The 20,631-nt window shown below is 42.9% G+C and overlaps 1 protein-coding gene across 1 annotated transcript in view; it reads left to right on the top strand.

Annotated features, from left to right (window-relative positions):
* SLX4IP (SLX4 interacting protein) overlaps positions 1-20,631 on the top strand; it is a 196,624-nt gene that overhangs the window by 113,060 nt on the left and 62,933 nt on the right. The window contains exons 3-4 of the mRNA XM_008141281.3: positions 10,172-10,261; positions 14,702-14,822. Of these exons, the coding sequence (XP_008139503.2) occupies positions 10,172-10,261; positions 14,702-14,822 (211 nt within the window). The remainder of the gene's footprint in view (positions 1-10,171; positions 10,262-14,701; positions 14,823-20,631) is intronic.

The raw sequence follows: 20,631 nt of genomic DNA, 5'->3' as shown, positions 1-20,631 counted from the left end.
CATCCTGATCACCTCATAACTGCTCCCCTGTCGGCCTGATTGATGCCTAACTGCTCCCCTGCCGGCCCGATTGCCCCCAACTGCCCTCCCCTGCTGGCCATCTTGTGATGACATGGGGGTGGCCATCTTGTGGTGGCCATCTTATGACAATGTGGGGCGGCCTGACGCAAGGGCGAGATGCCACCTAGGCTTTTATTAGTATAGATAGGAGGGCAAACATGTAGACAAATAAAATCCAAGCAAATGGTTGCAAACCAAAGCACAACCAGGATCTTAAGAGGAAGGCAAGTGGAAGGAGATCTAGTTGTGTTCATTCTTTTTACACAGAGGGAAACTGACACCCCCAGAAGGGAGGTGGTGTACCCCTCCTAAACTAGGGAGTGGTCAGAAGAGATTCGCAGCCTTGAACTTTCTGTGCCAGACCAGTCTCCTATATATCATCAGAGGGCTTTCTCTGGGTGCCATGATCTCGGATTCAGGCTGTGTCTGATTCTGTTACTAAGACTAAAGAGTGTTTCTTGTACCTAGCCTAACAAGCATTGCCAGGTTGACAAGGAACCACACCAAACAAAAGCCAGCCCTCATCACCAGGTATCTTCTAGAGCAGCGGTCGCCAACCGGTGGTCCATGGACCACTGGTGGTCCGTGAGGTCCAAAAGGTTGGCGACTGCTGTTCTAGAGAGAAAGAGAGCTCTTCAGTCTCCCAATGTTTCCAGAACACTGAGTGGGCATCTTCTATGCCTCTCTGGGTTGTCATGAGAATGAAATGTAATAAGGTACTGAAAAAGCTTGACACACATTATCTGGTACACAAGTGCTCGATAAATCTTAACTCTTGTTATTGCCAACCTGTTCACCCTTAGCAAGTTTTTGCTGGTAGATATAGTGTATTCCAATAGAATGACTCTTTATTCTTCCACCCCCTGACCCGTCAGCTGGTTTATTGTATATGTCATCCTAAAGGTATGCTGGTTTTTTCTTTTTTTTTTTTTCTTGAATATAAACTCCAAGCTTGGATTTCTTGGGCAAGTATTTTAATGAGGAACAGGCCAAGGAGGTTAAATTGGCAAAATATTTGCATTGACTTTTCCTCAGCTTTAACTCTCTGAGTAGTATTGTTAATGTTAGGAGACCTTTCTTCCTACCCCACCCCACCTCACCCTACCTTCCACGTGGTATTGCTGGGCCTCTTCTGCATTCTTTCCCCCTTCTTCTTTCTCATCTTCTCCCTGACCACTCTTCCCACCCCAGTCTCTCTGTGGTGGGGCTCTTGCCACTGCACTGCACTCTTATTCCAACAGGATACCCCACAGTGGCAGGTTCAGCACCTGAAGTCTCTGTGCCTCCCGTCAAGCATGCAGTCAAGTTGCCCAGTTAAGGGAGCTGAGGGACCCTGTTCAGAATCCTTGGTTCAGTCACCTGGTGCTAATGGGCAAGCATGGCTGCCACCGCTCCCCCTAGAGGGAATAGGGGCTAGTTCCCAAGTACAGCCTTAAGAGTGCCCCCACCGTGGAGTCTGGAAGGGAAACCTGAGTCTCCTTCCACAGAGGGGATATTTCTTCAAAGTAAAGCATGGCAGTAGGTTTAGAGTCTAACATCTAGATTTGATTCCTGGATCTGTCCTTTACTGCCTGTGTAATATTGGACTAGTCCTTACCTTCTCTGATTGCACTGTGAGTGGTAGTTGTGCTCCTTCACAGGCTAGTGGCCAGGATTAAATTAAATACTATAGGTAAAGCTTAGCACAAGCCTGGAACCCAGGTGCTCTGTCAACAGTACTAAATTTTCTTTAAAGACCATGTGACTTTTTAATGTCATGCTGTAACATTCATGCAACTTGTTTTGCTATGAAAGTATTTCATGTTCTTTCTAAAGCTTTTTAGTAAAGTTGATGCTCCAGGAAGATAATTGCCATGCTTTTTCATGAAACCATTCAGAAGAAGTATCTTTCTAGATTTAGTATCAAGAATGATCTTGTATGCATGCATATAAGTCTAACCAATGGACACAAACAACAGGAGGGTGAGGGCATGAGTAGGGGGTGGGGGCAATGGGGGGTTAAGGACACATATGTAATACCTTAATAAAGAATTTTTTTTAAAAAGCGGGGAAAATAAAGAATGATTGAGTTATTCTTAGCACCAGGTCGTTCCTCATCTTATGGACTCCAATTGGCCTTTCATTTTTTACATTTGTAACTAGCAAATTCAGAGTCAAATGTTGCAGAGGCTTAGGACTATGGTGGGAATTTTGTGCAAACCTATCACTGGCTTCATTTTGGTTTTACCCTGTTTTATTTTTTTCTTATTTCCTTCCTTTTTAATCTTTGCCTTTTTAATCCAAACTGCCTTAAATCCTTAGACCAGGTGTGTGTAAAATGCCAGTGACAATTGCAACAGACCCATATGGATGAGCCTGTGGACAACCTCATGGGCATGGCTGAAACTACTCACTTGCCTTGGGTGTCAGCCTTGCTCTTCCTCCTTTCACACCCAGCCACATCCTCTTGATTCTGTCTTCTGAGAATCCCTCATATCTGCCCTTTCCTCTTCACCTCAGGATCACCTTCCATGGACTCTTGTTTGGGTTCTTGTGGTGGCTTTAAACCTGTATGGCTGGCTCTGGTGACTTCATCCCATTAGACCATGCTCCACACTCCTACCTGAGAGTGTGCTCCAGCCCACAGGTCTTATCAGCCCCCTTGGCCTGTCCAGAGCTCCTTATGGCCCAGTTGGCTTCCTCTCTTGCTCTGTTTCTGCATGATCAAACTCTTCTGTCCCCAGAGCACCCCAAGCTATCTGGGCCTCTTTTCCTATGTGGGTGATATTTGTTGTTCTTCCTCCACCATTTGCCCTCTTCCTCAGGATTTAGCTGAGACATCAGGCCCTCTTCCCTGGCCTCCCTCAGGCACCATTGCCACTCGACTACCTCTGGCCCTTGGGTGTGTGCTGTGATCACACTTCCTACAGTGCTCTGTTGCTACCCCTCCCTCCCTCAGGGTCTTGCCATGTGCCCCTATGAAGGTCCATGGAGAATGAATGAATGAATGAATGATGAATGAATGAGAGATTGTGGGAAACCTTCCATATATCTCAGAGTTCTGAACCTGCTTTCATGATGTCTACATGTTAGCATTTTACTCGTAAAATGAGAAGACAAGTCCACCTCTGAAGACTTGGAAATAGTTCAAGTTAAGTCGCAGCTTTGAAATTCTTAGGGAAGAGGTAGGAAAAATCACCAACATGCTTGGTTGGCCGTGGGTTTAGGATGAAGTAATCCTAGGATCCTTGTATTCCTTTTTTTTCAAAATATGGAAAATGACTGGTTGTCACTGGTGATGACATAGTTGTCGCCACTCCAGAATGAGGAGGGAGAAAGTTGTTCTGGGACATATCAGTGTCCTGGGCTGAATCAAATGACCTTGTCACTAGAATGAGTTCAGAGCCCTCCGTTTGCAGATAAGGCTGTGGTTTGCCCAAAATTCAGAGCTCATTTGTCCTGTCATTTTTTCATTCCTTCGTTCCTTTCATTTTCATTAAATTTTTAAAAATCCTTACCCAAGGATATTTTTTTTCCATTGATTTTTTTTAGAAAGGGAGACCGGGAGAGAGAGAGAGAGAGACAGAGAGAAACATCAATGTGAGAGAGAGACACATCAATTGGTTTACTTCTGCACATGCCCTGACCTGAGTGAGGAACTAACCTGCAACCCAGGTAACTGCCCTTGACTGGGAGTCAAACCCAAGACCCTTTGGTGGGCTGGCTGATGCTCTAACCATCAAGAAACACTGGCCAGGGCCTTTTCATTAAATATTAAGCACTTAGTCTGAGTCCATACTGTGCTAATCTCTGGAATGTGGAGTTGACTGAGGTATGGACCTGGTCTTTACTAAGGAGGTAACAGTCTAGTAGGGGAAGCCCCTATAGGGACCAGTCATTAAATGGGGAAATAAATGAGCACATGAAGCATGTGCCTGTTCAGAGGAGGGCGGGGCAGGCCATTCAGAAAAGTTCCCCAGAGTTGCCCACATTCTTGCTAGGGCTCAAGGCTGCATAGGAATTCACTAAGCACAGGAGCATTGAGGTGCTTTGGAAGCCAAGGGCAAAACAGCAAGTGCCCAAGAGCAGTGAGGGGTAGTGGGAGACAGTGGGAGATGGGGCCTCATTAGAGGCTGTGTGTTATGCTTACCGCCCCAGAAGGAGCCCACGGCTCACATTGTATGTTTGAGATTGCTCTTGTAGGACATGGAGAGTTGCCCCTACCAGAGACCAAGAGAAGCCTTAGTATTCCAAGTGGGAGATGATGCAGAACAAGAGAGGAGGGGTGTGTTAAGCTCTTTAAGAAGTAAAATCTGGAAGACTTGGTGAGTATGGAGGGTTAGGAAAAGGGAGGAGTTAGGGTTGATACCCAGGTTTTTGGCTGAAACTTCTGGGTGGAGGGGGCTAGAAGCTGGACCAGACCCTGGTTTGCTTACTCACAACCCAGGGCCTGGGAGGTGCAGCTCTTTTGAGTGGCCTTTATCCTGTTAAAGAGCAGCTCTGGCCTGAGAAAGAAGTGATGCCTAGCGTGTTGCTTCCTCCTCCCCTCCTCCTTCTCTCTCTCCCCCCTCCCCCCCAAGAGAGCTGGAGAGTTTATCTGCTGAGAGTAGAAATAACCTAATTAAGAAGGAGAGGCTGTGCTCCTGGCAATAGTAAGAGGCTTCTTTTTTTTTCTTCCCCAACTTCTGTTTACTCCTGGGAGAAAAGCAGCAGCAAAGCTCTGAGAGCAGGAACTTTAGAAAGGCAAAATACCTCTGATTAGTGTGGGAGTTGGAGAGAGCTTGCTGGAGAACTCAGAACTGGCTGCAGAGGGAGAGCCTGCTGTGGGGGAGGGGCTGCATGCCTGCCCCGAGCTGGAGTCTGGCAGAAATCCTGGGAAAGTTGGAGCACCAGAGTAAGACAATGATTTATTTAAAAAAAATTAAAAAGACATTCTAATCAGTCTGTTTATGATCAAACTTACACTAAGTTATTTGGGATCAAAGTTACAAAATGATGAGAAAATACCAAATTGGATCTTGCTACTTAATTCTTTAGAAAGTTACTATTACATAGTATCAGTCGAGATTGTTGAAGCATCACGGTGTTTTTTTCTTTTTTTACTATTTTAAAAATTATTTTTGCTAATGAAGAAGGGGAAGCAAAGAGGAGTCAGGGTAGAACCCCTACAATGTGTTACATTACATTTTGCATCCACTAGCAATATCTGAGGCACACCTCACTGCTTTGGAGGGGCTTTCGTTTTGCAATCCATGGAGCCTCAGCAGGCCTTTGGTAGAATTCACAGGGTCCATGAACTTGAGTGGGAAAGAACGTTAACATCTTTATTTTGACCAAATTCTAATAAATGTATTTTTTATTATGAGTGAAGTATTCAGAACACAATAATATTAGCAATATTTGTCACCATTAGAAACCAAATCTCTTTTCATATTATATTATAGTTGTGGCACATATCCTATATAATAAAAGCCTATAATATGTTAAGCGTCAGTCTTCTGGTCTCCAGTTCAACCACTCAAAGCATAATCCTTCCTATCTAATAAAAGAGTAATATGCAAATTGACCGTCACTCAAATACACAAGGTGGCCACCCCATGTGGTCAAAGATGGCCGCCCCCATGTGGACACAAGATGGCCACCACAAGATGGCCAGAGGGGAGGACAGTTGTGAGCGATCAGGCCAGCAGGGGAGGGCAGTTGGGAGGGACCAGGCCTGCAAGGGAGGGCAGTTGGGGTCAATCAGGCCTGCAGGGGAAGGCAGTTAGGGGTGACCAGGCCAGCAGAGGAGGGCAATTGGGGGTGACCAGGCCTGCAGGGGAGGATAGTTTGGGGGGACCCAGGCCTGCAGGGGAGGGCAGTTGGGGGTGACCAGGCCTTCAGTGGAGGGCAGTTGGGGGCAACCAGGTCTGTAGGGGAGAGCAGTTAGGGGCGACTAGGCCGGCAGGGGAAGGCAGTTAGGGGCGACCAGGCTGCCAGGGGAGGGCAGTTAGGGGTGACAGGCTGGCAGGGGAGGGCAGTTAGGGGCAATCGGGCCGGCAGGGGAGCAGTTAGGCGTCGATCAGCCTGGCAGGGGAGTGGTTAGGGGGTGATCAGGCTGGCAGGCAGAAGCAGTTAGGGGTAATCAGGCAGGCAGGTAGGCGAGCAGTTGGGAGCCAGCATTCCTGGATTGTGAGGGGGCAGTCGGACATCCCTCTAGGGGTCCCAGATTGGAGAGGGTGCCGGCTGTGCCAAGGGACACACCCTCCCCCATGCACGAATTTCGTGCACTGGGCCTCTAGTATGCTAATAATATGCTAAAGCCGCTCAACCACTTGCTATGACGTGTACTCACCACCGGGGGAGCAGACAGTCGACCGTTTGACTAGTTGCTATGATGTGCACTGACCACCAAGGGGCAGACAGTCGTCCTGTCGACCAGTTACTATGATTTGCACTGACCACCAGGGGGCAGATGCTCCGACCGGTAGGTTAGCTTGCTGCTGGGGTCCGGCAGATCTGGACTGAGCAAGAGGGGCTGGACACGCCCTGGAGCCCTCCCTCGGTCTCTCCCCAGCTGGCCAACCTCCCGTGTCCTTCCCCGGCCTTGATCGTGCACTGGTGGGGTCCCTTGGCCTGGCCTGCATCCTCTCACAATCCGGGACCCTTCGGGGGAATGTCAGAGAGCTCGTTTCAGCCAGATCCTGCTCAAAGCAGGAGCTGCCTTCCCCCTACCCCCCCTCCAGTGCACAAATTCTGTACACCAGGCCTCTAGTCTGAACATAGCTTATTTTTATCACTACTTTGAATTTATAGTAGTTACATCCACCTCTAGCTCACAAGAGCCAATGCCTTAAACAAGTACATACATTACTATATCACAATTTTTTTTTAATTTGGATAATCATACTTCAGTAAAATTGGTTTTCTTTTGAATCCTATTCATTGTGTTTCATGCATTTAAAAACATTTTTCAGAGCAAATTTTATCAGCTTCAGAGCTTGCCAAAGAGGTCCATGGCATATGAAAGGTTAATAACCCCTTGCTAATATCATGTAGTTGTGGCAAAAGACCTCCACCTGGTGGCAGCATACTCCTTAAAGGTTAAATGTGTAATCAACTGTTGTGAAGGAATTTTTTAAAATAACAGTATATTGGAGTATGGTTTTCAAACAGTTTTGACCACAGCCCACAATAAGAAATGGGCTTTACATCATAACTCAGTACACTCCTACAGAAGTTTCACAAAACAATACTCCACTTTACCATGTGACCCATTGATATTTCTTAATCCCATTTCAAGATTCTCTTTCACTAAACTAAAATGAGTGTTGCAACACACTAAACTGCAGTGCAGTAAGTCACACTGTACCATTTGACATTAGGGGAGATCAACTTTCATCATACCTCATGATTTATTACCCAGTGAACTTCACTTTGGTCTCCCCCAAAATACCCACACATTTTCAGGGACATAATACTTACATTTTAAATAACTGTTAACAAATATGAACATAGTTTTACTCAGCATTTAAAAACATTGTTTATTATTGATGTATTATTTCTATACAAGGGAAGGAACTGATCTTAGGCACATATGCTATCAAAATATTTCACATTCCCATCACCACATGAAGTTCTCTTGTGCCTGTTCTCAATTTCTACCTAGGCAGTCACTTTGATTTTTGTTTTGTTTTTTTAATGTATTTCATTATGTGTTTGTGTATATTTTATGGCAATCACTGTTCTGATTGCTTTGACCATAGATTTAGTTTTGCTGTTCTAGAACTTTATATAAATGGAAGCCTACAATATATATTTTAGCTTGGATTCTTTTGCTTAATATTATGTTTTAGAGATTAGTCCATGTTGAGTGTATCAGTAGTTTAGTTGAATGAATGAATATGTCCATTGAATGAATTTACTCCTGTAGATAGACTTGAGCTATTATGAATAACACTTCCGTGAGCATTTTCTTCCAAGTCTTTGTGCACGCATGTTTTATCTCTCTTGGTGAATACATAGGATAGAATTGCTGGCTCAGTCAGTCAATAAATGTATGTTTATAGGAAACTGACCAACAATTTTCCAGAGTTGTTGGCCAGTTTACATTTCCAATAGCAATGTGTGAGAGTTTGGGTTGCTCCATATCATTACCAAGTTTTGGTGTGTCAGTCTTTTTAATTGTAGTCATTCTCAGAGGTATATAGTTGTATCTCTTGGTGATTTTAATTTGCATTTGTCTAATGACTGATGTTGAACACTTTTTTCATATGTTTATTAGCCATTTGTTTTTCTTATTTGTGAAGTATCTGCTAAAGTTGGGGTTGTTTGTGGGGTTTTTTTTGTTTGTTTGTTTGGTTGAATTTGTAGGAGTTCTTTACATATTTTGTTTGCCCATCTTTTAAAAATTTTAAATATATTTTTATTGATTTTAGAGAGGGAGAGAAAGAAACATTGATTGGCTATCTCTTGCACACCCCCTACTGGGGATTGAGCCTGCAAACCAGGGCATATGCCCTGACCAGGAATTGAACCAGCAACCTCTCAGTGCATGGGAGGACACTCAACCAACTGAGCCACAGGGGTCAGGGCATGGATGCCCATCTTTTATGTCAGATATATGTATTTATGAGTATTTTTTCCCAGTCTATGACACACATATTCCTTTTATTAGTGGTGTCTTTTGATGGCCAAAAGTTTTAAAATTTGACAAGTCTAATTGAACCATTTTGTTTTCTATATTTAGTGCTTTCTGGGTCAGGGTCCTGTCTAAGAAATCTTTTCTTACCCCAAAGTCAGGAAGATACTTTGGTTTTTATGTTTGGGTCTATGATCCATCTCAAATTAATTATTGTGTATGGTGTGAGGTAGGTGTCGTTTTATTTTTTTCCATATTTGTAGTTGGTATTCTCACACCATTAGTTGAAAATACTTTCTTTTCACCTATCGCACAGCATTTAAAATAAAAACAAACAAATAAAACCTGTTAGCCAAAGAAGTACAAAAGCGTTCTTTTCTTGTGGGACATAAACAGACCCGCTGGGCCTCTTAGACTACCCTCTACCTATAGTCTTGGTCTTCTATTCCTTTCTAAGGTAGGCAGGCCTTCCACAGTTATCCTGAGACTCTCAGAAATTATTCCTAAGGCTGAGGATTTCTAAGGCTACAGCTCTTCACAGAGTCTGTAGCTATGTCACAGAGCTGCTAGTCACGTGTGGCTGTCTAAAGTAAAACCAAATAAAAATTTTAAATTTAGCTTCTGGGTCACAATCACCAGATTTCAAGTGCTCAGTAGCCACGTATGGCTATTGGCTGCCCTGTTAACCAATGCAGATACAATATTTCCATTTTTTTCACAAGTGCCACACAGCACTAGCCTATCTATAATAATAAAAGTGTAATATGCTAATTAGACCAGCTGTCCTTCCAGACGACCTTCTGGACGAAGCCGGGGCTGCAAGGGAAGCCCGCGTCTTGGGTGCCAGAGGGAAGCCGGTGCCGGCAGCTGGGGGAAAGGAAGGCCTACTCTTGCATGAATTTCGTGCATCGGGCCTCTAGTAGAATAAGAAAGAAGACAGGCCTTGTATACAGTTTGTAGGGTGTGAATGAAACTTATGTAGTTTTGATAACTTTCATTCAGCATCTGCCTTCCTCTCCTTGGTTCTTTTCATCCATTCGTGCTTCTATTTCTATTCTAAGATGCATTGTCCTTGCCAATCCTTTTGTCTGCCTAAAAATACAGGAGCTTACGTATTTGTTCTCTCCTAGCTAGAAGAAAGAATTCTACTGGCTGTCCACAGACTCATTCTTTCCTGGAGCCCACCTAATTCTGACCTATTTTGCTTCTCCAGTGTTTGAAAGTCTTCCAACTGCCACTGGATGCCTAGGCATCCCCCTCAAGGCATGGCCCAGAGATAAATATGTTGTCTTTTCTCTCCTGATTTAAAATGACACTTCTCCTTAGCATTTGTACCATAAATACTAAGCTTGCAAAGAGGACTAGGTTATGACTGGTAGCCCTGCCCGCTCTCAACATTTCTGTCGAGTAGAGGGCTTTGTTGCTATTTCATGAGCAGCCACATAGGAATTTGTGTGGTTTCCTCTCATCGTTCGCTGGGTGTGAGCTGACTCTGCCCTCGCTGTCTTTCAGTGCGGGGATTTTGCTGTCCTGGTGGATCTTCACATCTCACCGCAAGGATCAAACAAAGACACCAGCTGGTTTTCTGAACAGAACAAAGAGGTACCACAAGATTTTTCACTATCTAAATGCAAGTAGCCATTTGCTAGGAGAAATATTTAAGCTTTCATTTTAATTGGTGGGTGAGAATACTGAGTGATATTTTACCCTTGAAAAATAGGTGTTAACTTCCCAATGGCAGACATATGCTTGCTTTTTTATTTTCCTTCAGACACTGACACGTCCATACATTTCATCTGTTACTCTGCTATTTAATCCAGAAAGTTCCTATCGCTTTGTTTTAAGGGAAGGGTTACTCAGTATTACAAGAAGAAGTTAAAGTGACTATTGCAGGTAAGCAGGGATTTTAATCTGACTGGTTGTGCAGGATGGACCGAGCACCTGGAGCAGGTGATCTTTCATACCTGTGTGAAGTCCCAGTCTAGTGCACTTTTATCTTCCACTATCCTTTTATTAGCATGAGCCTGTGACAACAAGTGCAGAGATGTTTAACAGTGTTCCTTCTCTCACCACACTCAGTCGCTAAGGGATGGTGAGGCAGTAAAGAGAATAGCTGTTTGACTGGGAGCATGATGTCTGACCTCCCTGGCCTCAGCCTCCTCATCTGCAATGAAAGGGTTCCACAGAGCTGTCTGAGTCACTCCTGGCTCTGTATATGCTCCCCACCCAAGTGCTGCCTTGGAAGAGGGTCAGAAGGTGCATCAACTCTCATCCCATGCTGTGTTTCCTTCTTCAGATCCCTGGTTACTGGAGCACAGACAGCGAAGCAATCAATGGCCTTTAAGTAACTTTCAAAATATTATACAGTTTGTGTGTCTATGGTATTTATTTGTCACAAAGCTTCTTAGAGCTAGAAATAAAAGTAAGTTTGATTAAAAGTGGTGCCTGGAGAAGACACTAGTGCTAATCTCACACATACACACACACACACACACGTATTTATACCTTTAATGTGATAACTTTTCAATTAGTTTTTGGAGATCACTAGGAAAAAAAAAATCTCCCTAAAAGAACATTTTCAGTCAAAAGATAATAAAATTATCAGGGGACTTTGCTGTCACAGTTTCATAATATGTAGTGGTCTGAAACTGGGAGAAGGAAGGCACAAGATCCTGAGTGATGGGATTTACCCTTCAGGTAAATAACTGTGCACTGTTCTCATCAAGACTTAATATTTAGTAGGCCAGCATCTCCTACTACAGCTCACCTTCATATAATTCCAAGCTTTGGCTTACCAACACATGTCCCCATGATTCAATTCAAAACAGTTCATTCACCAAAGTGACTGAGGGGACCTCCCCTAAAAGACTTCTGACTTGACATACATTAACAGCACTCTAGAATCCATATTTCCCTCTATAATTCTCCCAACTTTACCACCTCAGCCTTAGACATTTCTGTTGATATTCAGTCAGTTTTGCCAAGAGTCCGTTTATTTGGAAGGCTTTAAAATAAAGCTGTGTGTATGTGAATCATCTCCTCGCCAAAGCGTGAGGCTAGATTTTTCCAGGGCGCCACACGCAGCTGTGCCACTCCTCCTAGTACCTACATCCGGGCAGCAGGGCATGACTTAGCAAAGATGCTCAGTGCACGATCGGACCTGCAGACCTTGCTGCAGTGGCAACTGCAAGAGGGCGAGTCATGCCAACAAGCCGGGCTTTGCTCCCAGAGTGAAGTTCCTTTAAATTTCTTTAATGTATGTCCACTGACATTAAAAATTGCTCTGGGATAATTGTGTGTGTGTGTGTGTGTGTGTGTGTGTGTGTGTGTGTGTGTGTAGAAAGAGAGACAGACAGACAGACAGACACAGACAAACATGGAGGGATGAAAGCGGTAGGGAGAAAAGTTAGTCAAGAAAAGGACTATATGGCTTCAGCCTATGTTCAGTGTCTCAGTGCTTTCATTTTTTCATCATTAGGTCATCTATCTCAATTTGATTGCATTTTAACAGCCACTTTATATAGTAAAAGTTTTAAGAATATGCAGTTCCTTTTCAGAAAAAGAAGCTAGTTACATGTATTAAACATATGTTTATTTTGAGTCCAGCACAAGTAGTCTGTGTACCCAAACAGTTGAACTTAAACTGTTCTATGTGTAAACTTGAAAAAGCAAATATGAGCCCCTGTTAGCCTAGAGATACATACATAACTTGGTCTTCTCATCTGCCCCTCCAATTTCACTTGGAATTTGTCTTCTCTTGCATTTCTCTGGTTGTGAAGAGAATGCTTTGCTGAATGTGGTGTGGTCAGTTACCAGGGTATCTTGACTACATTGCACGTGGTCTACCTTCCGTTCGTCAAACCTGACTCATCGAAGGAAAGCCCCGTAACTATAGGGAGAAAGTTTGTGTGTATGGCCTTTGCTTTATTTTTGTCATGCTATTTTTAGTTCTAGCCTTATAGGGCATTTATGGCCATATTTTAACAATCTTTATTTCCATGTATGTCTTTGACATATTTTCAGGCTCAGTCATAGTTGAACCCTGCATGTGAAGCAAAATTCTTTAATTGTTAAAACAACAGTATGAGGCAAGGCAGCCTTTCTGTTGTGTGAACAATGCCAAGACACTCAGCTGTAAATGGATATCTCTGTATTCCACAAGGCACTGCATCTTTGGGCTGCAAAATGAGAGCAGGAGAGAGGGGACCAGTTTTGTATATTACCTAAAAACTCACATTTGTGAGTTAAATCTAGTGTTTTCTATACTGTTTGAGAAGTACTTGTGTTTACAATAAAAGTCAAATTTGGCTCTCATTGCCCTTTGAAGCAACTTAAAACTTTGTTCTTATTTTAATTTATAAAGATTCTAAGAGATTAATCTGAGATGGCATTGCAAGAAACCAGTGGAACAGGTTTGAGGTGACCTCGACAACTCTGAGCCTTCTTCAGAGTCTTTGGGAATTGAACCAGAATTATCAGTTCTTATGCATCATGTCTTAATCTAAGAAATTTAGATTGGTTTGCATTTTTCCCTTTTCCTACATTAAATTATATTTTTCTGCTAGTATGGCTAATGTGGACAGTTTCTTCCCAGTGCATGGTTATACTTTTAAAGTTTTGTTTTTCTTCTTATAAATAACACCAGAGGCCTACCAGGTGCACGAAATTCATGCACTTCGGGGGAGAGCGGGTGTCCCTCAGCCCGGCCTGTGCCCTCTCAGTCTGGGAGCCCTTGAGGAATGTCCGACTGCTGGCTTAGGCCTGCTCATCATGGAGAGTGGGCCTAAGCCAGTAGTCGGACATCTTTAATGGAGCCCGGCTTCTGGCTGAGCAGTGCTTCCCTTGTGGGAGCGCAGCTTCTGTGTTGAGCGTCTGCCCCCTGGTGGTCAGTATGCATCATAGTGACCGGTCATTCCACCATTTGGTTGATTTGCATATTAGCCTTTTATTATATAGGACTGATACATAAAACAATAGACAGCTATAGAAATTTGCTGTGGTATGGTATATTGACATTGAATTAAAACCATGAGCTTCTGTTACCTAATATTAATCTACTTTAGAGAAATATGAAGAGTTAAATTATTTTAATCATTAATAGGTGAATATAGTGCAAATGGGTATATACAGTATCATCAACAAGAGTATGGAAGAAAATCAGATTATTGATTTCCAGTTCTCAATTCAACTCACTAAATGCTTTTCCCTTTTTTGGTGGATTTGTAAACCTGAGGCTAGAAACTAATAAATGGCAGTGTTTAGATTTTAAGTTTTTGAACCACATTTGAAAAATGGAAAATTTTTGTATAAAATAGAAGTTTCTGGTTCCTATTGAACAAATTGGAGTATCTGGTACCTTGTATTTATCCCCACTATAAGCCCTGGGGGCTGCCCCATTGAGTGGATTGGTGTCAGGGTTCCCTCTGAAGATTCCCTGGCTCTTTCCGTTGTCCACAGTCTTCTGTCTGGCCATAGTGAGCACTTGCTTGGGGCTCTCAGTGTCTCAATAGAACTGGTTGATATTTACATGAAAATAGTCTTCACCTCACTGATTTCATCACCTTGGCACTATAGTTTTTTAAAAATTGTTTTAATTGATTTTAGAGAGGGAACAAGGGAAAGAAAGATAAATATCAATGTGAGAGAGATACATTAATTGGCTGCCTCCCTTGTGTGCCCCAGCTGGGGATCCACCGCACAACCTTTCAGTATACTCCAACCAGCCTCGCCACACCGACCAGGGCTTGCACTCTGATGTTTACATTGAGGTGTTTTTATCTTCCTTTTAGAAATGTGAAACTAAGGCAAAGAAAAATTAAATGAATTTCTCAGATCACAGAGTGGGCCGACAAACCTCAGTAGCAAATTTGCATCTCCAGTATTGTCTATGAGTACATAAAACATTCTTCTCAGCATTCATAGCTAATTAAAAAAGCAAACAAAATGAAATGTTCACTGTTAACTTTTTAATGTGCATGATGTTGACTTTTTTTGCATTGCATTAAATCAGAAAGTTATCTCTAATTTTTAATTTTACTATAGGAAATCTGTTTACTGTTAAAAGAAACCATTAATTCAAGAGTTAAGGAATACTTGGAAGTTCGTAAACAGCACAGGCCGTCAAATACAGAATTCACAAGATCCAGTCCCTTGTCCTTAAAAGGTAGGCACAGAGCACTTTAATTTTGGATAAAATGTCTGCTTTGTAGAAATGACAATTATGTTTGACTCTGACTGTCATGTTAGTAAAGTGATACATTTAAAATATGTGTTCTAGTGAAGATGCTTTGTTTGGGTAAAGAAAATTAGCCAAAAAGCCCTGAAGGGTTTTTAATGGTGGACAAAATATATGAAAATAGAAAATAAAACATTCCCAGGGAAACTGTAAATTTCTAAAAGGGTTGTTTTTTTTTTTTAGAAGTAATCTTATAAATGGATTTACATTAATACTGACTTGATTTGAAGCTTTGTGCTTCTTAAAATGTTTTCATATATGTCACCCGCTTTCAGAGGTTCTCAACTAGGGTGAATTTTGCCTCAGGGGACATTTGGTAATGTCTGTAGACAGTTTTGGTTGTCAACTGGGTGGGAGCGGTGGCCTGGGAACTACTGGCATCTAGTGGGTAGAGGCTAGGGATGCCACTAAATATCCTATAATGCATGGAACACTCCCTCCCCCGTCTCCACCCCCCTCTAACCCTCGACCCCAACACCCCACCACACACACACACACACACCCACACACACACACACACAGCAGAGTCTTATGTGGCCCAGAATGTCAAGGGCACTAAGGTTGAAATATCATTACCCTATTTCCTAATAACACTTTGATACTGGTAATGTCTGAGTTATAGATGAAAAAGCTGAAGGTCTCCAAGATGAAGGGGCTTGCCCAAATAAAAGATCTTGTTATTGAGGACAGATTATCTTATATACTTGGCACTTCCATCCTCCCTTCTCCTCCCAGTACATAGCCCAGAGTCTGTTACATAGGTTCAGTAACATGATGAATGATAGAGTATTTGGGTGGCAAGTGGCAAAACCTGACCTCAGACCCAGTTCTTCTGACTCCCAGCCCACTTCTTTCCGGCCTGTCATTGTTGTATTTTTAAGATTTTTACTAAGTCAGCATTTTATAGCACTCTTTCTGGTACAAATACAGTCAGAGGACAGTGCTGGACTACTGTGAACTGGATTATGCTACTGCACACATCTCTTTAAGAAAGGAATGGTGTTACATACCCCACGTTGAAGGGATACTTGATCTTAAGTGTTTACCTGGCACAGCTCATAAGTAGGCAGACATTAAGTTTACCCAAAAAACATTGTTTAGATGATACTTTCTGATTTTTCGCTTAGAAGTAGTATAAATCTTGAGAAAAGCCATAGGAGCTTGCAATCTTTGTAGCATTCTTTGCACTGAGCAGATGTGCTAGTCTCACTTGCTAACTGATACAAAAGGAAAAGGGACGGAGCGGGTTTCAGGACATCCATCCCTGGTGTGGCAGTGGCTTGGTCTGCCACCCATCCTTCCTCTCCTGCTGAGTGAAGAAATCTAAATACTCAGTTTCCCAGCCTCCCTCAAAAATAGGGAACACAGCTCTAGCCCCAAGATGAAAATCAAAACTTTTCTTAGGCTCATATGGGCAAAAAGTTTGTTTTTAAACAGAAAAGTGATCTTACTGTACAAACAGTATTGTAACCTATTTTTCCACCTTTCATAATATAGAAGTCCTTTAAGACATGTACATCACCATTTTATAAAACTTTGTTTTACTGTGGTAAACTATACATAGCATAAAATTTATCATTTTTACTATTTTCAAGTATATACAATACCAGTGTTTAATGCGTTCACATTGTTGTGCAACCGTTAACCACCATACATCTCTAGAACTTTCTCATCATTCTAAACTGAAACTCTTTACCCATTAAATGATAATCACTCATTAGTCCTTTCCTCAGTTCCTGGCAGCCACTATTCTACTAATCCTACCTAATAATAGACAAATATGCATATTGACCGCACCTTCGCTATGCCCAAGCCACGCCCACCAGCCAAGCCACGCCCACCAACCAATCAGGACGAGTATGCAAATTACCCAAACAAAGATGGCGGCTAATTTGCATATCAAGACAGCTTAGAAAGAAGCCAAGAGCTGCTGAAGGGAGCAAAGCTGCGGAGAAGCAAGCAAGCCGGGGGGAGGAGAAGGGAGGAGCGGAGGCGGGGCCAGGGGAGAAGGAAGGCGAGCGGGGCGGGCTGGTGGAGAAGGCGGGCCGGGGGACAAGGGAGGAGCGGAGGCGGGGCGGGGTAGAGTGTAGCAGGAAACCCTATTGCAGGATTTTTCCTGCAACGGGAATGCTAGTATATATATATTTGGTAACCACTAGTAAATAAATATATATTTAATATATAAATATACAGTCATGCACCACATAATGACATTTTAATCAACAGTGGACCACATATCTGATGATGGTCCCATCCTACCTAATAATAGACAAATATGCAAATTGACCGTACCTTCACTAGGCCCACGATTGGCCAGGAGGCGTGGGGGGGCCGGGACTTGGGGTGGCCGGGGTGGCTGATTGGGTGGGTGGGACACTGAGCTCGTGTCGCCAGCGGCGGCGCGAGCTCAGCGTCTGCACCATGGCTGTGCTGCGGCACAGAAGGGGCCTCTGGGGCAGCGAGCCCACGTCCTGCTGCGGACCATCAAAAGCGGGGGAGCTGGGTGCCTGTCCGCTCCGGCACCAGGCCTTTCAGAAACCTCCCCCTCTCCAGAGGCTTCTGAAAGGCCTGGTGCACCAGCAGACAGGCACCCAGCTCCCCCGCGATCGAAAGCAGGGAGCTGTGTGTCCGCTCCGGCACCAGCAGACCCCCTGCCATCAGAAGCAGGGAGCAGGCTGCTAGCAGTGTCTGCGGAGCGTGCTAGGCTTTGCGAGGCAGTGGATATGGCCTGGATGGCAGGTTAGGCCTAGGGGACCCTACACGTGCGTGATTTAATCATGCACTGGGCCTCTAGTAAGATTATAATGGAGCTGAAAAATTCCTGTTGCCTGGTGATGTCATATCCACTAACCTCTAAGCGCAACACATTACTCACTTGTTTGTAGTGATGGTGGTGTAAACAAACCTACTGTGCTGCCAGTCATACAAAGGTAAAGCACATGTAGTTCTAGTAGCAGGCTATATCATGTAGGTTTGTATAAGTTCACCGTGGTGTTCACACAATGACAGCATCACCTAAGGACACATTTCTCAGAATGTATCCCTGTCATTAGGCATTGCATGACTGTATATAATAATATACATAACATTTTGTTTATCTACTCATTTGTCAGTGAAGTACTTGGGTAGTTAGGTTGTTTCCATCTTTGACTATTGTGAATAATGTTGCTATGAACATTGGTATACAAATATTTGGTTGAGTCCTTGCTTTCTATTATTTGGGTATATACCACACCTGAAGTAGAATTGTTGGGTTATTCGGTAATTCTGTATTTGACTTTTTTGAGGAACTGCCATACTGTTTTTCATAGTCACCACACCATTTTACATTCTTACCAACAGTGCATGAGGGTTCCAATTTCTCCACAACCTTGCCAACATTTATTTTCTGTTATTTTGATTATAGCCATCCAAATAGATGTGAAGTGTTATCTCATTGTGTTTTTAATTTGCATTTCCCTGATAAGGAGTGATGCTGAGAATCTCCTCATGTGCTTCTTGGCCATTTGTATATCTTCTGTGGAGAAATACCTGTGTATGTCCTTTGCCCATTTTTCTTTTTCTTTTTTTAAATTTCTTTATTGATTAAGGTATTACATATGTGTCCTCATCCCTCCATTAACCCCCCACCCCACTCCCACTCATGCCCTCACACCCCTGGTGTTCGTGTCCATTGGTTAGGCTTATATGCATGCATACAAGTCCTTTGGTTGATCTCTCCTCCTTACCCTCACCCTCCCCTACCTTCCTCTGAGGTTTGACAGTCTGATCGATGCTTCTCTGTCTCTGGATCTGTCCCTGTTCATCAGGTTATGTTGTTCATTATATTCCATAAATGAGTGAGATCATGTGATATTTATCTTTCTCTGACTGGTTTATTTCACTTAGCAGAGTACTCTCCAGTTCCATCCATGCTGTTGCAAATGGTAAGAATTCCTTCTTTTTTCCACAGCATAGTATTTCATTGTGTAGATGTACCACAGGTTTTTAATCCACTCTTCTGCTAATGGGCACTTAGGCTGTTTCCAAATCTTAGCTATGGTGCATTGTGCTGCTATGAACATAGGGGTGCATATATCCTTTCTGATTGGTGTTTCTAGCTTCTTGGGGTATATTCCTAGAAGTGGGATCGCAGGGTCACATGGGAGTTCCATTTTTAATTTTTTGAGGAAACTCCATACTGTTCTCCACAGTGGCTGCACCAGTCTGCATTCCCACCAGCAGTGCAAAAGAGTTCCTTTTCTCTGCATCCTCGCCAACACTTGTCATTTGTTGATTTGTTGATGATAGCCATTCTGACAGGTGTGAGATGATACCACATTGTCGTTTTGATTTGCATCTCTCGGATAATTAGTGACTTTGAGCATGTTTTCATATGTCTCTTGGCCGTCCTTCTGTCCTCCTTCGAAAAGTATCTATTTAGGTCCGTTGCCCATTTTTTGATTGGATTGCTTATCTTCCTTTTGTTAAGTTGTATGAGTTCCCTGTAAATGTTGGAGATTAAACCCTTATCAGTGATGACATTGGCAAACATGTTCTCCCATGCAGTGGGCTTTCTTGTTGTTTTGTTGATGGGTTCTTTTGCTATGCAAAGGCTTTTTATTTTGATGTAGTCCCATTTGTTTATTTTCTCTTTAGTTTCCATTGCCCTAGGAGCAGTATCAGTGAAGAAATTGCTTCGGCATATGTCTGAGATTGCGCTGCCTGTGGATTCCTCTAGTATTTTTATGGTTTCCCGTCTTATGTTTAAGTCCTTTATCCATTTTGAGTTTATTTTTGTGGATGGTGTAAATATATTTTATTGATTTCAGAGAAGAGAGAGGGAGAGAGAGATTGAAACATTAATGATGAGAGAGAATCATTGATCGGCTGTCTCCTGCACAGTTCCTACTGGGGATCGAGCCTGTAGCCTGGGCATGTGCCCTTGACCAGAATTGAACCTGGGACCCTTAGTCCCCCGGCCAACGCTCTATCCACTGAGCCAAACCGGCCAGGGCTCCTTTGCCTATTTTTAAATTGAGTTATTTGGTTTTTTGTTTTTGTTTTCGAGTTATAGGAGTTCTTTATATAGTCTAGATATTAATCACTTAATTAGATACATGATTTGCAAATATTTCTCTCATTCTCTGGGTTGCCTTTTTATTCTCTCTCTTTTTTTAAATCTAACTCTTTTTTTTGTTTTGTTTTGTTAATCCTCAAACGAGGATATTTTTCCATTGATTTTTAGGGAGAGTAGAAGAGAGAAGGAAGGACAGAGAGAAACATCGATATGAGAGAAACACATTAGTTGGTTATCTCCCAGATTAGCCCGATCAGGGCCTGGGTCTGGGAGGAGCCTGCAACCGAGGTACGTGCCCTTGACCGGAATTGAACCCGGGACCCTTTAGTCTACAGGCCAACACTCTATCCACTGAGCCAAACCAACTAGGGCTGCCTTTTTATTCTCTTGATAGTGTCCTTTGACACACAAATGTTTTTAATTTTGATGTAGCCAATTTGTCTATTTCTTCTTTTGTTGCCTGTGGTTTTGATGTCATAGCCAAGAAATCATTGCTAAATCCAGTGTCATGAAGCTTCTTCCTATTTTTACTTCTAAGAGTTTTATAGATTTAGCTTTTACATTTAGGTCTTTGATTCATTTTGAGCTAATGTTTAGCTAAGGTTTAAGGTAAGCGTCCAATTTCATTCTTTCATAGGTCGATATCCACTTGTCTCAGCATCATTTGTTGAAAAGCCT

This window comes from Eptesicus fuscus, chromosome 12 (genome assembly GCF_027574615.1).
Source record: "Eptesicus fuscus isolate TK198812 chromosome 12, DD_ASM_mEF_20220401, whole genome shotgun sequence".
In the NCBI taxonomy this organism is placed as follows: Eukaryota; Metazoa; Chordata; class Mammalia; order Chiroptera; family Vespertilionidae; genus Eptesicus; species Eptesicus fuscus.
The sequence above is the reverse complement of the archived record's forward strand: the minus strand, read 5'-3'. Positions and strand labels throughout refer to the sequence as shown.